The 17,276-nt window shown below is 42.5% G+C and overlaps 1 protein-coding gene across 1 annotated transcript in view; it reads left to right on the top strand.

Annotated features, from left to right (window-relative positions):
- Positions 1 to 935: 935 nt before the first annotated feature.
- The window catches only part of MND1 (meiotic nuclear divisions 1), a 39,143-nt gene continuing 22,802 nt past the window's right edge, over positions 936 to 17,276 (top strand). Inside the window, exons 1-4 of the mRNA XM_071555147.1 lie at positions 936 to 984; positions 3,058 to 3,123; positions 3,916 to 3,973; positions 5,053 to 5,201. Of these exons, the coding sequence (XP_071411248.1) occupies positions 982 to 984; positions 3,058 to 3,123; positions 3,916 to 3,973; positions 5,053 to 5,201 (276 nt within the window). The 5' untranslated portion in view covers positions 936 to 981. The remainder of the gene's footprint in view (positions 985 to 3,057; positions 3,124 to 3,915; positions 3,974 to 5,052; positions 5,202 to 17,276) is intronic.

Below are 17,276 nucleotides of genomic sequence, written 5' to 3' on the forward strand. Positions count from 1 at the left end.
TGGCAGCAGTTGAAAAACAGAGTGGAGCTCAGTTTTATTTCAGGCTGTGAAGGAGCAGGAAATGGCCCAGCCCTCGGGCAGCAGAGGTGAGTGTGACAGGAGGGAAAGAACAGTCACAGAGAGCATAAGGATATACTTTGAGGGCTGGCCAAAGGCAGGGAAAAGCAGGAAAACAGAATATGAGCCCTCACAGCATATGAGGAGGCGTACCAACAGATCTCATTGCAAGCTAGCAAATGAAAATGCGATGCTCAAGAGAGAATGAAAGAACAAGCAGCTTTGTGTTTCGTATGAACCTTAAGCTTTGTATTGATAATGTCTTTTCTAACTTGCATTTTGTTTTTAGCGATACACGAGTGCACACAAGAGGAACAGGACCATAGGCCAGGTCTGTGTGGAAAAGAACCTGATTTCAGGGAAGGGGGCACTATGCAAAAGGCATGGAAAATCCTCACGGGGACTGCCTGCACATCTCAGCGTGCATGTTTTCACGTGCTTGAATTTAAACTCTACAATTACTATGGCAGATATGAACCCACTGCTGTTGCAAAGCAATTTCTTAGAACTGCAGTAGCTGAAAGAAAGTGATTTACAGCATAAGTAATAATTAAAACAAGCTGTAAGTAATTAGAGCCGCTAGAGCTCTGTTTCAAGCGACACCAGATGTGCTCAGGCCCTTCATTTCCAGGGGCAGCAAGGCGTTTATTTCTCCACGTCACGCGGTTCCTCTAACAGGCCAGCTGTGCAGCGCACGTCGTTCCAGACCACCGGGAACGACGTTCTTTTTGTCCGCTTGGTTCTGCTCTACGGCGCCATCCGGCTGGCGGAACACACGGCCCGACCGTGGCTCCTGCGCCGCTCAGCGCTTCGGGGCGGCCCCGCCTCCTCCCGCGCGCCGCTGGGGGGCGCGCGCCAGGCGGCGCTGCGCACGCGCCTCCCGCCACCGCCTCCCGCCCGGCGGCGCCGAAATCAAACCGCGACATGGTAAGCGGGGCCGCCCGCTCGCCCGCCTCCCCCTCCCGTTCGCCTCCTCCTTCTCCTCCTCCTGCTCGCCTTGTCCACCGGAGACGTGGCCGGGCGGCCGCCAAGGCTGCAGGGCTGCTGCGGGAGCGGGCGGGTGACGAACCCCGGCGGGGCAGCTTATGGGGAGCCCCGCTCCCCTCAGCCTCGCCAGGTTTGGGGGCGCAGCGTCAGCGCGGCGTGAGCTGTGCCTTCGGTGTGCAAGTCAGGCGGCACCTGGAGGAGCAGCCACAGCCCCGGGCGCGGGCCCGATGTGCGGGCGCGGTGCCCGCTGCTTTCTCCCCCGCGCCTCGGGCCCGAGTGTGAACAGGCTGAGCTCTGCTGCGGCCTGGGGAGGTGGGAGCGGGCAGGGGCACCGCAGATGTGCCCGAGCGTCCTCACAGCACCCACAGGATGTGCCGCGGGTGGTTTGTGTTTGTGGGGGGAAGCACCTGCCCGTGAGAGAGGAGAGAGAAATCGACGTGAAAGTTAATGGCATTTATCAAGAGCGCGCTTTGATTCGTGGCTTTGTTGTTGGAGTACCGGTGCGAAAGCTGGCGCTGAGGGATGGGGCCACAAACACACACCTGCTTCGGGAAACCCCGCTTCGGTTCCACGTCGTCCCCCTACGGGTTTTGTTCCTGTTGCTGCTGGCGGTGCCAGGGCTGTTTGGGAAGGCTGGGAGGTGGAAGTTAATCAGCCTGCGTTCTGTTAATTCTCGTACTTGCATGTGTGTGGCGGCTCCCGGTTCCAATCCTGAGATACAGTGACGTCATAGGAGACGGTTGTGACATCAGTGTGATGTAGAGCATCACTGGCTAAAGCAGAAGGGAAGAGACTTAAAAAAAACCAATAATGATGCTTTTGTTAAGTATGATATTGAATTGCTTTGCTTCCTGTCTCTGTTATTATAGCTGCAAAACTTAGTTTTTACATTAATTTTCAAAAATTAAATCAATCTGTCCGTTTTGCTCTTGGTGCATGTTTTAAATGTTGTGCTGCCCTATTGTGTGATTTATTTAAGGAGGAAGCAGCTGCTAAAAACTAAAAATGGTATTAATTCCCTTCTGTCAACACTTGGAAACATAACCATGTCTTTCTCAAAGCACCACGTTATTAAAATACCCACTTCCATTGACTCAAGGGCAATAATATATATGTCTTTTGTGTTTTTTTCAGCAAGACTTTTTTCTGCCAACATCCTATATTGTTCTTTCTGTCCCTCTTTTAATTTCTTGTAGCTGCACATGGCCTGTGAGGCGGGGAGTGGGGCAAGTGGAAACTTTTTGGATTCACATTATGGCAGCTATTTTCAGATTGTTGAGGACTGTGCTATACACTGTTACGAAAACTCCATTTCTATGTGAAATCTTTTATATCCTGATTATACAAGGGGCATGTCAAAATAGCATCTCTGAAAGTGATCAGAGGAGGCTATTTCTCCGTTTGGTATTGCTGGTAGCGGTTTGTGAGTCACTCTTTTTGCTTTTAGTTCAATGTATGTTATTTACTACTTGATCACACAGCTGGAGAGAAAAGAAATAAAAGCAGCAAACCTTTTAAAATACGACTTTTAAATTATAAAGCTTGATAGGACACTTGAAGGAAGACATACCTCAAACTGCTCTTTATCTCCTGAAAAAAAACTTTTATGGCCTACATCTCACACTACTGTGTATTAAAAGCTAGAAAACAATTATAAAGAAACCCCCAAAAGATATTGCTTCTTATCTTTTCTAGGGACTATTAAACACATGTGTGAGTTTGGTATAAATACACATTTTGGAATTGGTATGTGTCAAGAAACCTTGTGGCTGGAGCTAGGTTGGGTTGTGTGAAAGGTCAGCTCCAAACATAGATTGTAGGTCCCTCCATTTAATAGGTAGCAGGTGAATGAGCTTGGTGTAGGGACTGTAAAGAAAGTTGGGGGTTAATGGTAAGGTATTTTAAAGGATGGCAAATGTAACTAAGAGGTAAATAGATTTGAATTCTCAGTAGCCATTAGTTATTCAAATGGCTGAATGTCTTTGTTTGTTTTTTGTTTTTTTCTTGTCCTAGTCCAAGAAAAAAGGTCTGAGCTTTGAGGAGAAGAGAGCTCGCATGATGGAGATCTTTTTTGAAACAGTAAGTAACTTGTAATTTTCCTGCATTGACTTTGGTGGGAAAACATGCCCTAAAAGGAGCTTAACTGTAGATGAACTCTATATCAGAGTATGCATTTCACTGATGCCCTGTGTCATCTGTGTATAAATTACAGGGACAAAGCTTCATTCATTCAGCTTCTGTTCAGGTGGCTCATTCCCAGGTGGAGCCAAGGCATGAAGATGCACAGATGTGTTAAATTCATGTGCTCCCTATGCACATTATCTCACATTGTCTGTTACCAAAAGTGGGACAGTAGGAGATTAGGAAGTATCTCACTGCATTTTATGGGAGGAAGAAGAAATCTGAGTGTTACAAAAGCTGAGATCAGACCTGGAAGATGTCCCTTGGGAGAAGAAACCCGGAGATCCAAAAGAAGAGCTACAGTTGTATTGGTGGCATATGTAATACACCATGTTTCACCTATTAAAAGAAATACTGTGACTCTTGAGTGCTTGAACAATGTGGTGCATCTGGTGCTGACAATCTAACCTGGGTTCTGTCTCCCCTAAGGGTTTTACAGTCTAATGAGGCAAAATATGGTGACTTTACCAAAGGAAAAACAGGGCTTGTTACAATACTGTATTTTTCTTATTATTTAATTCTCAAGAATGTTCCAATTCTGTTGAGGAAAGTGCAGCCTATTCCTCAGCAAAACCAAGACATACACTGTATTTCCTACTTGCTATTGTTGGCCCTGATTTAGTGTAAAAAACACTCAGGTTTAGATGATGCTGTCATTTGGAACTAAAGTACCTTTCATGTTTTGCACAGAAAGATGTGTTCCAGTTGAAGGATATAGAGAAGATTGCCCCAAAAGAAAAAGGGATTAGTAAGTGTTTATAAAAATTGTTTCTTTTGAGCCATTAATCATTTTTGGGACAGGTCATACAGTGTAAATTTTCCTGGCTACAATTTTAGGTTTGTGATTGTAATAACAGAAAAAATAGCTACAATGGAAAACTGGTCAGTGGCAGGTCTGTAGTGTTGAAAGTGACATGGGATGGGGGCTTTCTTAGGCTCTAAGCTGCCCGACTTGCAGCGACTTTCGATGTAGGAAATCATTATGTGCACTCAGGTTTTAAATCTCTGTCTGTCATATCAGAATTATTTTAAAATGCTAGTCCAAGTATACATGGACAATGTTCTGTTGAGCTGTTCCCCTCCAAAAATGCTCCAAAATATGGATCTTCTTGATCTGGGATCCCTTTTAGACCTGAAATTGAACATCAGATACCAAAAACTATAAATGAGCTCATAAGTCTTTATATCTGCAACACTTGAGGAAACACTGAAGTACTTCGCTTTGTTAAACAGGCATAATTTTTTAAAATGGTGAATTATACCACAGATCAATGTGCAAATGATCATTTGTGTTCAGTAATGTTTTGGATCCTTGTGACTGCAGATGAATTTCTGTATTACAACTGAATATAATCAAAAGTAGAATCTGCCCCTCCCAAGTGTGTAGACAGATGCCTTTTAGTGCCTCTGCTGCTATTAGATGCTTTGATAAGCATTACAAAGTGAAATATAATTACTCCTAATCAAGAAATTGTAAATTAATCCATATCAGAATTAAGATTGCAAGACAACTTCTCAAGCACCTCTCATGTGTTTATGGTATTGTACTGTAATATGCATATATGTTGTATGATACCCTGGAGTGGTGTTTTGCAAACATCTGTTAGCAGATGTGCAGAATAACAGTCTGTTTGAACAGACTGCTGATTTCAAAGAGATTCGTCCCTTCAAGGGAAGCTTTGGGCATGGTGTCTTTAAATCTTCCAGCTAGCTGACATTAGAGTGAAATATTCATACAGATGATTGTAGGTGGTAGCTTGTGGTATGCATAATTCTCCCTAGTTTAGATGCTATGCAGTTCTAATTTGATATTTTTGCTTTTATTAGCCTCGATGTCAGTGAAAGAGATTCTGCAAAGCCTAGTGGATGATGGCATGGTGGACAGTGATAGAATTGGAACTTCTAATTATTTCTGGGCTTTTCCAAGTAAAGCTCTTCATGCCAGAAAACGTAAATTGGAGGAGCTAGAGTCTCAGGTAAATTTATTTTATGAAAAATACTTGTTTACCTGAATGGGTTTGCTTTTTCTTATACCCCCTTGTCATTCTTGTTTATATCTCTTGTGTACAAATGTACATGCCCACACACAGCAACTTTACTGTAGGAATTATCTGTTACACGTGGTAGGAGGTTCTCATTACGTTCCTATCATGTCAGAAAAATTTTGGAAGTTCTTGTTGGAGCTTGAGAACACTTTTTGTCTACTTGCTGCTGAAAGCATGTTATTCATGATGCAAAGTGTCACTTAAGGACTCTAAATATTTAGGTAGCATATGGTTTTGTTTCTTATATAATGTAGGCCATCATATGGTAATAATGTAAAAGTCATGAGTGCTGAAATGCATAACCTTGGTAAATGTGGCAGTGGTTTCTAGTTATTGCCGTTGTGCTTTCCTCCCTGCTTTTATTGGTGGCTTAATTTGTGAGCACTTCTGTAATCTCTTATTGCACTTTTAGTAGGAGAGAAGAGCAAATTGGTCATGAATCACAGAATCCAAGAATGCCTGGTGTTGGAAGGGACCTCTGCAGACTATTGAGTCCAATTGCCTGTTAGAGCAGGTTCACCTGAAGCAGGTTGCACATGATCTCATTCAGGTGGATTTTGAAAGAAGGAGGCTCCACAACCTCTCTGGGCAGTCTGTTCCAGTGCTCTGTCACCCTCAAAGGAAATAAATTTTTCCTCTTACTTACATGGAACTTCCTATTTGTGTCTGTTGCCTCTTGTCCTGTCACTGGGCACCACTGAAAAGAGTGTGGCTCCATCCTCCAGACACCCACCCCTAAGGTATTTGTATTGATAAGATCCCCTCACAGTCATGTCTTCTCCAGCTGCACAGGCCTAGCTCCCTCAGCCTTTCCTCTTAAGAATAGTGCTCCAGTCCCCTCATCATCACCATAGCCCTGGACCCTCTCCAGTAATTGCTTGTCTTTCTTGCACTGGAGAGCCCAGAACTGGGCAGAGCACTCCTGACATAGCCTCACCAGGGTGGAGCAGAGGGGAAGGAGAGGCTCTTCTGCAGAAGAGCAAGGCATCTTTTGTTGCAACATTGCTGTTCTATTGGTCTAGTTCTTTCCTGCATTTTAGGAACTGTCTTTCTTGCTTTTTCTAATGGGAATGGGAAAGCATCTATTTATCTGTTCGTTTGCAACAGGAGTATACAATAACAAGATAAACAAACTAGCTTTATGAGACCATGTGGTGTGGTGCACCACAGCACTGCCAACTTTTCCCATGTTTATTAGCATTATATTCTTTCATCAAAGAATCATTTGAATTAATGCAAAATTATTGGCAGCATCTGAACATTTTTACAGACTTTATTTTCTTTGTACATAGCTCTGGTATCACTGCCTTTTTATGTACAATGTTGTCAACTTCAGCTACTTCATTATATTTGTACAATTGTATCAAAATAATTTTTAAAAAAACGTACTTTTTTCCCTGGTTTGAATTGAAAAAGGAGTTTGATTTAACTGAATAGAGTTGTACTATTTTCAGGCATGGACTTAACCTGACACAAGTGGGCTTAAATTAATTTTTATGGACTGAGTGTAACAATGCACTGATTCTTACTCCAGTGAAGTTTCATCTGTCTGAAACAAGAGATCAGTTTAACTCTGCACTGACTTGGAACTGAATTTCCTAGTAATGTTATTCAACTTACTAGTATATTGATGAACATTTTAGACCAGGCTGCTTACTCTGCCAGAACATAAATGCCCACTGAGCAATTGCACAAATACATGCCAAAATTCCTGCTTTGTTCACCAAATGGTCAAGTGCCACTGTCTTGTTGAATGCAAATGAATTGCTCTTGGATATATTCTGTTGTTGCTTATGCTCCATATTATACTCAAGTAGCTGAATGAAGAAGCTGATGGGTTGTCTCTGTCCCTGGGCCTAGTCCCATCATGAATTTTAAAGATAATTGGTCAAGTAGGTCTCTGGCAGACCCTGATGAGTAACTTCCTTGGAATGTCTTGCAGAATGCAGGTAATGTGCTCCACCATAAATATCCAGGGGCTGTCTATAAAAATACACCATACTGCTTTAAATGTACTTTTACATTATTAAACACAAATCCATCTTTTATTGTGAAATTATAACAAGCATGTAGTTATTGTATTGTAATGTTATTTTATGGTTATTTCTGTGTAGGAAGTAAACCATGCTGATATGAACATTTTTGCGACATAAAACTGTTCCAGTTGGAAGAAATAGTTTTATTTACAGACCCTTATTTGCAAACCAAGTCATGCTCTTGGTAAACACGCTCTTTTTTAGACTGGAAGTGTTTCAGCATTTCAGGAGAAAGCATTTTTACTAGCTGAAAATAACTCCTCTGTTGACACAGTGGAAAGGTGGCATTTTCAATGACTAGGTGCCTGAACATTTTTAGAAGATGATAACAGATTCTGTTTGTGAGTCCAAATTAGCTTCTTTGGTGTTTGTAGTCTTCTTGATGTGAACACATACAGATTTTCTTAAGGGTTTCTAAATCCAGTCACTGAGTATCACAAAACTTCTCGTCAGAACACACAAAGCAGAGGAAAAAGTCAGCTATTGTACCATTTCTGTTGCATCTTGCCTTTGATCATTTCCATAGACAGCTTGTGGCATGCTGAGAGACATGTTTTCTTTCTGTGCCTTGTCCAGATTGATTGTCTCCATGAGTTAGTCTCTTTCTTCAGCAGTTAAAAGCTACAATCAAGCTGCCTTAAAGCATGTTTAAAAATCCAGCAGTTCAGTTCATACTGCAATTAATTACCAAGAGGCGAAATCTTTGTTTGCTGAGAGCATGGGTAAATAGTGAAGGGAGAGGAGCAATCCCTAATGCTGAACTAAGACGTTTGAAAGTCATGTAGAGGAACAGCGCAGTCTTCTCCATTATGCAAATTCTCCTATTAATTCAGTGCTGAGGCTTATGTTTGACAAGTTGGGCCTGCTACAGGACCTTTTGCCTGCATATGTTGGTCCTTCATCGTGTTCTAGCCAACCTGCTCGGAGCATGCTCCATCTTACAGAACTTGTAATTGTGGGGAGGCTTGTTTAGGAGCTGTTCTTGAAACGATTCTTTTGTTGCAGTTTTTTTATTGGTTAATAACCCACACCCCAATTTATTCAGTAGCAAAGAAGTCTGACAGTATTTATTACAAAGAGTGAGCCAGTTTTGTCTGGATGTTTGCAGTTGCACTTCACAGGGGTTCTGTATACCCTAGATTTCTTTTTCCCTAAGGATTTATGACATCATTAGTGTGATCCCTTTGTGCAGAGATACGACAATTAAAAATAATGCTAAAGTTTCTTGACAGCTTCCCTCCCTGACCCCATCTTTCAGCTTGCTTTTGTGGGGGGCAGGCATTTGGAGAGGGGCACTAACCCCTGAACTTATATATATGGCAAACTTGTTCTGATCTAATTAGGATTAGGATCTTGCTGCTGCCCTCTAACCCAGAGTTGCTGTTCTGGCTTCTTCCTGTTTTTCTGAAAAGCAAGGACAGCAAATGTCTTCAGTTTCTGTAGCATTTTTTCCAATGGCTCACAGAGTAAGAATTGCTAAGTAGCTGCCTATGGATTTTGTATTGATTTGTTTTGCTCTTAAAAGTTTATGCCTTCTGACAGATGTTTGTTTTTCATCTCTTGGTTATACTTATGCAGCTGTGAAGGGGATCGCTGAAAAAGTGAAAGAAGTTGGAAGTTATGTTGTGGTTAGATGGGTTTATACACACATTTGGTTTGTTTGCATGTGGAAGTTGCATTTGATGAGATGGGTACAGCTATGAGATGGTGAAACTATAGCAAGGGTGTGAACTGAGAAATACTGTTTTAACCATGTTTATAAGTGGAGACTCTCATCTGTTGAGAGAACTGTGGAAGCTTTACTGACAGGATGGTTAGGTTGTGTTTTTTTCCTTCCATACGAAAACGCAAAAGGATGTGGTTTTATTCTTTATCAATATTTTCCTGTTGGATTCTGAAGCTTTGAATTAGCTATAATCAGTTATAGTTGGAAAAAATGAGATGTTTATTCTCAACATGACATAATACTGGAAGTTTGGGTGTTCTATTATACTAATGAAGAATTTGAGCTCTTCAGTGTAAGCAGAAAGATCATAATTTATTGGTGTTTCCACAGCATTTTGTTGACTGCATAGCCTACATAAAATGAGGAGATGAGCAGCTCCAACGTATTAATGACAGCCATGCTCAGTCTTGAGCGAGAGCTGCTAATGTGTTTGTGCTAATGTAGAATTAGCCCTCTTGCATATTTGGTTTTTGCATTGCTCTGCTGTGTGTGTTGCTACAGAAGGGATATGAATGAGAAGGATATGTTACCTGCTAAAGAAGAGAAGACATGTGTGCAACCCAAAGCTTGATGACAGTTTTATCAGGTAGGAAATGATGTATCAGTGAGTCAGGAAAGGAGAAACCTTTCTGATGTGATGTAGCCTCAGTATAAATACATGCAGCTTAGAGTTTCTTTCATTTTTTCATCTGTGTCATGAGTAAAACACTTGCAACACTTGCCTTATGTAAGGTGATTTAATGCTTGTTTGCGTTTTGCTTTGCAGTGGCTTGAATTAAGCATTTATTGAGGTAACGAGTAACTGCAAGACCTTTTTTGCAGAAGGGTTGATGAGTCTGCAAACCATGACCCTCAGAAGCCGTAAGGAGTGACTCATTTTCCAGCACATTGTGTGCCATAGCCTGTGTGACTGGAGGTGTCTGGGCTGGAGTTGCACAGGGCAGGTTTGGTGCTGACACTGCAGGGCCCGAGGGAGGCAGAGGTAATTTCAGTGGTTCCTGGTGACATCGAAGAGTGTCTGGCATTGAGTATGACAGGCATATATGCTTGAACTGTATAGAGGATTAGCACACCATAATGCAGTACTTTGAACAGATAGAAACCTGAAATACCAAGTACTTCAATTGTGGTTGTTAGTGTAACTGTGAGGGAATTGTGAGTCCAATAGCTTGGGGAAACAACCAGTTTGCTTCCTTTTCTCAGCCTGGTGTTGTAACAGTTCATTTCACTGTTCAGTTCAAAACTGTTCATTTCCCTGTGTTATTGTTGTTTATCTCACCTTGTTTCTCACAGTGTTGCTTTCTTATACGCTAATCTTTTGTATTCTTAGGCCTTACAAGAAACAGTTTAACAGCAAACAGTATCAGAGCTGTGGCTTTACTGAGAGCAGGATGGTGTCACCTTGCACTGCAACAAAGATTGAACAGAATCTTTTTAGAGCAGCATAGAGGATGGACTTTTTGTGCTCAGGTTTTTTTATGCACAGTTCTCTGTACTCACATCAAAATACCCATGAGCAACAGAGACTTGAGTTTCTGGCAATTTTTTTTGTCCCACTAAGCATTGCTTTGGACCAGTGTTAGTTAAGATAAAAAGGATTAGTTGATGTTTCATTCCTTAAATCCCTGCCCTGGGGTTGGTAAGAGGAGGGATTTTTACTTCCCATGACTCATATATTGAGCCAAAGGAAGTATTTAGAAGTAAGTACATCCTAACACTCATTTGGCAGCTAGGTTGAAAAACCAAAAACCAACCAACCAAAAACCCTTCAAAACAAACCAAAAAACCCTAAACCCCCCCCAGACCAAAAAGCCCCCCAAAATAGCATGGTGAAATAAAGTGACATCATGTGTATCAAATTGATTGTATTTATAAGCATTGAAATATGAAAAGCAAAAGGATTTATTTTAGTTAAAAAAACCCCAAACCTAAGGGAATGCTATATTAGGAAATGCTTATGTTAGGAATGCACATTGAAAATAGTTAATGGAAAAAAATAATCATATTGTGAGTAATGTGGCTTGAATTCTCCTGAAGATATTTGACAGCATAACTAAAAGAAGAGAATCTTGTTTGTTTCGAATGCACACAGAAAATATTGAGTTTTAGCCATCAGAAAATTCTTTGAAGATGCAGCTCAGGTTTATTTCTATCCTTTTAGGTATATGTTTTCTTCTTAAATGCTGTGACTGGATTACTGCATGGGAAGTTGCTGAATAGAGTCTGCTTGAGACCACTGACAAGTTCAAGAAACTTCTGCTGCCCACCCTGTTTCAGTCTGAGCAGCCTCTTCCTTGATCCAGTTGACTCTCCGAGTTATCGGGGTATTAGTTTATTTTTTGAGCGTAAGATTTTCACATTAGGATCAGTTGAAAAGCTGTAGTAATTCAGTATTCAGTATGTTTTTAGAACATTTATTGAAAATACAGGACTTGCAGGCATGAAGTGACTTAAGGTTTATCATAATCTTAAGCTTTGCAGAACTACCTTTTAGAAAAGCTTAGTGCTGTCTTTTTCATATGTATTTTACTAATATTAGGGAGTAGGTAGCATAGTTAAAGAATTGTCCTCTAAAACCAGAGAGGTGTGTCAGAACTTTTTCAAATAATGCATGTGACTTCTGTTAGGAATTACATAGCTAGGCATTTTTCTCATTCATTGATTTAGACATATGTATGCTTACAATTTTATTTTACTAGGTTGCAGAAAGTGTAATAAATTGTCCCTTTCCAGGAAAAATAACAGTCTAATTGCTGAAGAGATCTCTCTTTCAATGCCCATTATAAGGCCTTGCAAGACCTGGTCTAGTGAGAGGTGTCCCTGCCCATGACAGGAGGAGTTGGGACTGGAGGATCTTTAAGGTCCCTTCTAACCCTTAACGTTCTGTGATTCTGTAATACATAGGCAGGATCCCAGTGTGTTGACTAAGCTGTTAGAGCAGTCTTCGCATTTTCATGCTGGAACTCCCTTTTCCCATCTTGAGGACATGTCATTTAGCTTTCTATTATACAGATACATGCAGGGCATATATCTCTTTTCCGGGTTAAGTAAGGGTGGCCCGTCCACCCGTCTCCTCCATCTCCGTGACGACGTCATGGTGTTGTTGTAATTATCATGAGAATCCCACTGAAGGGAGTGGATGTGACCAGTACCAAAGTCTGGGGTCTGGAGTTGCTTGTGCCTTCTCCCCCTCAACGCTGTCTGGGTTGCAACCAGCGTGGAGCATCCTTGGAGGCAAACACAGAGTCAGCCCAGGCTTGCCCCCGAACTAGGGCATCGAGATCACACCCGGCCGGTAGGGAGTCTCAAGAGTCAGGCAGGGCTACTCCCAGAGCATCTGCCGACTTTTACCCAGCTAACCACCCCGTGGGTGGGGGCCCAGAGGGAGGCACAACCGCTGCACCTCCACATCTGCTGGAGAGGGTACTACCTGGCACCTGCATGAGGGAGAGCTGTTCCAGACATGACACCTTCCCTGACCCCTCCTGGGCAGATCAGGGGCGGAGGGTACACAGTGGTCAGCACTGTACAGATATCCAAGCGAACCCCAAGCTTTGGAGCGGAGCTCAACCAAGCATCACTACAATCGGACCCTAACATTCTCCACCTCTCGTGGGCAAACCTCAGCGAGTCCCTTAGCTAGGATTATGGGTGGCCGCGCTCAGCCCTGCAAAGTAGCTGCCACAATTGGACCTGAACATTCTCCACGCCTCGGGGGCAAGCCTCTGCGAGTCCCTTAGCTAGGATTACGGGTGGCCGCGTTTTGCCCTGCATTGTAGCTGCGTCCGGAAAAACCCATCCATAAGTGAGAGACGGCATGCATACTGCAACAATACGTGACATGTGTCTCCACCACCTCTTCGCCACAACCAGTAAGAGGTCTTTGATGGGGTTGGCCCCAGCGGTCCTTCCCAACAAACCCCGGCTCGGCAACCAGGCGTATATCCACCTCCAGTGGTGGTCTATGGTGACCTTAGACCACCAATTGACCTGGAATCATCGTGCTACTGGCCAAAACTTCGCACGACAGGGCAAACGCCCGTCTGGTATGAGGGATTCGAACCTGACAGTGCTCCCCTCTCGAGCAACTGCCGGCGGTTCCCAACTTTGTCATCCCGTGGGCAGGGCGCCGGGCGACAATCAGATGATTGCTGCCAGAGCTTTTGTTTCACCAAGGGTACGATCACTGGGTGGCGAGGCCAGTGAAAGGGAGGAGGTGACAGAACGCCACCTCTCCAGCCTGGGGCAGTGGTCGACTTGGTTACCCTTGCAGGCATCCAGCGGGACGAGCGAGGAGGTGCAACCATCTGCAGCTGAGCCCAGTCAGTAACGTCCGAACACCCTCAAGTTCATGGAGAGGAGCACCACCTGAGCATATCAACTGGATGCCTCGAGACCTGACATTCCACCCCCTACGGGCTAGCCCGCAGGTCCCATACACTTGGATTACAGATGGCCGCTGTCGAGACAACAAGGACATCACAGCGGTGCAACAGGGAGGTGCCCATCCATGAGCCTTAAGAGAGTCAGTCAGTCAGTCTTCCTTGGGTTGGCCTGGCCATTTTGATAGGCTGGAGCCCCAGTGTGCTGGTGATCCCATTTAATTCTGCCTCACTTTTTTTTTTCTCTCTTTCATGGTAATGACTCTCCCAACGGAGGCAATTAGTGACCCCTCCCTATCTTCAGCCTGCAGGCTTTCACTCACTCATCTGTACACTTTATTTGAACTAGAGGACTAGACTCATAAAGGGCCTACTGCAAAGCTGGTATGGTACTACTAGCTAACTTCACACCAACCAGAGGGAGCTGGAGCAGTTAAGAGCTCCCTTTAGAACAAGAGACTGAGAATTTGCATCATTTAAACATCGAAAATATGTTGATTGTATCCATGCCCCTTTGTTTGTTGATCCTATAAAGCTTTTATTCCCTGCATTAGTCTCCTGGAAAATGCTAATAAAATTTTATTTGAGCAGTCCAGGGTTTTTATTACCTCTTTGCATCTTGCACTTGAAAAATGGGGATGTCTTGAAATTATTCTGACCGTAGTAAGTTCTAAAATGTCCAGCAGAGAATACTCTTCTAATGCCGTAACTTATTAGAGCCTCTGGAATTATGTTTTATGGCATGCTACAAAGCCCTGGAGAATATGCTTAGTTACGGCTGCCATGGCAGACTTCTGAAAATGCAGAGGCTTCTGTAATTTGGTGTTCATTAGCTGAATTTCATGTTTTTCCTCTAACTAGCTGTTAATATGTAACTAGCTTGATGGCAGCTGTGAAGTGTTGGTTTCCCTTTCCTTCCTTGATAAGCATAAGGCAAAACTGGCGTGATTTAAGAGCAGTGTTTTTCTAAAAAAAAGTTCTCTCTCTAGTAACTCTAAAGATTATAAAATAGGTTTGAGGGAAGGTTCCTATTGTATTTAAAAGGATATATTGTCACTGTTCCCCAGCAGTGACTATTACATTCATTCTGATCCAATGCAGGAAAAAAACAATGGGTTTTTCAAACTGTTTTCTGTGAAACTGAATTGTTTAGGTAACATCATCTCACAATTTACTTTTTCAAAGATGCCTTGCATACTGGCTGCTGACTCCATCCCTGACAGTGTAATGAAATTGTTAATTTGAAATGAAAAGAAACTGGGAGTAAACAGGCGGCTCTCACTGCAGAAGCCCAGTGGGGTCTGGCACAGGTGCAGCACTGCAGGTCCCCTGTGCCCCACAGTGGGCATGCCAAGGGTGAGGGTCAGCTCAGCACTATCAGCAGAGAGCCAGTGTCCCAAGAACCTTCAAAGGCTTGGATGGTCTGTGCTATCTGGAAGTTTGTCTCTCCTTTAACACCAGGAGCTTCCAGTCTGGGGGTAGGGCAGAAGTAATACTATTTTCAAAGCTGGATTTGGTGGAGACAGTTTGTTGTAATCCTATTTAATTTGAACTTTGACTTTTACCTTAAAATCTTGTAATGTGATTAATAAAGCATATTGTATTTTAGAAAATTAGCATGCATGCATTAATAAACTTGCAGGATGCAAGTTTATAGAGGTCTCACTTCATAGCATTTTCCTTTCTGAGAGGAATAAGAAGGAAAAAAAAAGAGAAAACCGGAGTATAAAACCAAAATGTATGAAGGTGTTTTGATGGAGGGAGATTTAGGATTTGACTCCTCAAATTATGTAATGGACTCCCCAAATCAGGAATTGACTCCCCAAGTAAGGATTTGACTCCCAAAATTAGGGTTGAATAAAAATGTTCCTCTCAATACAGCAATATGGTTGGCCCTAACTCTTCTTATTTTCTACAGTGTGTTTTACATTCATTTTATGGTGTTCTCTTGCTCAAAAAATCTTGCTTTTTTCAGTTTCTGACTTAAAACTCTTATTCTATATTGCTTTGATCTCTACTTTTATTCTTACCTGTATTTCCTGAACTATTGCAGTCTCTTAGTTGCTCCTTCTAAGTCCCAGCACACGAATCTCTACTTGATATTGCTGAAACGACTTTGAGTGACTCAGGGTAAGACCTTGCATGCAGCTTTTCTTTCTCTCACAAACCTTAAAAGAAAAAAAAATAGATCCTTGAATTATTTGCATAGCAAGTGTATGTTTGCTGTCTCACTAAGGGTATATCACATCCCTGATGTCCCAGTGGACCTGGGAGCTGCTCCTACTCTAGTTCAGTTCCTGGGGTGGGTTATATGAAGAGCTGGCATTTCAAGGGTGGTTTGGCATCCTGAGAGCAGACCAGGAGCTGCAGTAGTGCAGGTCACAGCAGTGCCCTCCACTCTGCTGAGACCAAAATTAGGTGATTGAGTAGTTTGCTTATTGTGTGTTTGGAGGCCCTGGGAAGTGTGTGCTTGTGAAATGAAAAAGAAGTGTGTGTATGCTTACCTAGTGTAGCACTGCAGAAAGCAGCTCTGCATCACAGTCTGTTACCCTTTGGGATTTGTCTTCCTCTTGGAAGTTTTATTGCTTTAGTCAACAGCAATTGCTGAGTGGTTTCTTTTAGCAATGTTCTATGCCTTTCTTCTGTCACAACAGGTCTGTTTTCAATATTTTCAGATTTTTCTTTGGCTGTTAATCTTTGCATTTTTGCTCTCTATATATTATTGGTCTGCTTTTTGGCTTAAATTTTTTGTTATCTATCTTTAACATCTAGAGGAATGCTTTGAAGTACTTGCTTTCCATGCCTTCTGTCAATTCCACTTAAGTTTTTCAGCAGTGGGTTAGTTTTAACATAGGAAAGAAATACACCTATCTAGAGCAAATGTTACCCTAAAACTCTTTGCCTGCTTTTGTTTAAACCAAAAGCAAACTAGCCTTGCCTTTAGCCTGAAATAAAGCACAGTGAACTTCAAACCCAAAGGAAATAACTTTGCAAGTCACAAACAACTGAAAAATGGATGTCTTTAATTCTGCTGTAGTTCCACAGTGAGCTGTGAGAGCAGTTTTTAATACCATTTTTGGTTGAGTGTTTTGGCTGAAAGAAAACCAAATGTATGGTATTTCTCTTTAAGACCATAATGACAGTGGGCTGACAGCTGTGAGTGCACTTGGTAGTTACCCTGTGAGACTTTGGTTTGCTCCTTGTCCAGTGAACACACTCAGGCTCTGTGTTTGCATGGCTTATACGAGCTTTGTAGATGTTTTAATGCGCTAGGGAGACAAGCTACATGTCTGGTGGGTTATTGGTGGTTACAGTGGTTGAGAACAGGGAACCAGAAGGCATAGGACCAAGTGGAGAAAAACAATTCTAGTTTTTTATTCTAGGATAAAAGTCTATCAGGCAGGTTTTGAGAAGGAATAGGACTGAAACTGCTGCTGTTGTTTGTTGGGTGGGGTTAACCATTCTTCTTCCAGATGTGCACCACTGACTTGCTGAAGTGGAACCCCAGTATTAATTTGTTCATATTGTATTGTAAATTATGTGTGGATGTCTAATCTGTATCCTTCCACACAAACCAGACCTCAAGGCCTGTGATGGAACTGATGATAACCATCAGCACTTTGCACACACAAACTGCAGCTCAAATGTATAGCCTAACATTTAGGCCTTTGCAAAGTAGGAAGAATCATCCCCTTGGGGAGTTTGGATTGAATTAATGTGTAAGCGAGGTCAGTGTCAGTTAATTGATCACATTGGCCTGTAAAATTAAAGGAGCTGTTCCCCAGCTTTCCTGTTTTATAGATGTTAGTTACTTTCTTCATTAAACTGACTTCTTGCAGGCTCCCACTGTGTTTTGAAAACA

Source organism: Pithys albifrons, chromosome 5 (genome assembly GCF_047495875.1).
Source record: "Pithys albifrons albifrons isolate INPA30051 chromosome 5, PitAlb_v1, whole genome shotgun sequence".
NCBI classification, from domain to species: Eukaryota; Metazoa; Chordata; class Aves; order Passeriformes; family Thamnophilidae; genus Pithys; species Pithys albifrons.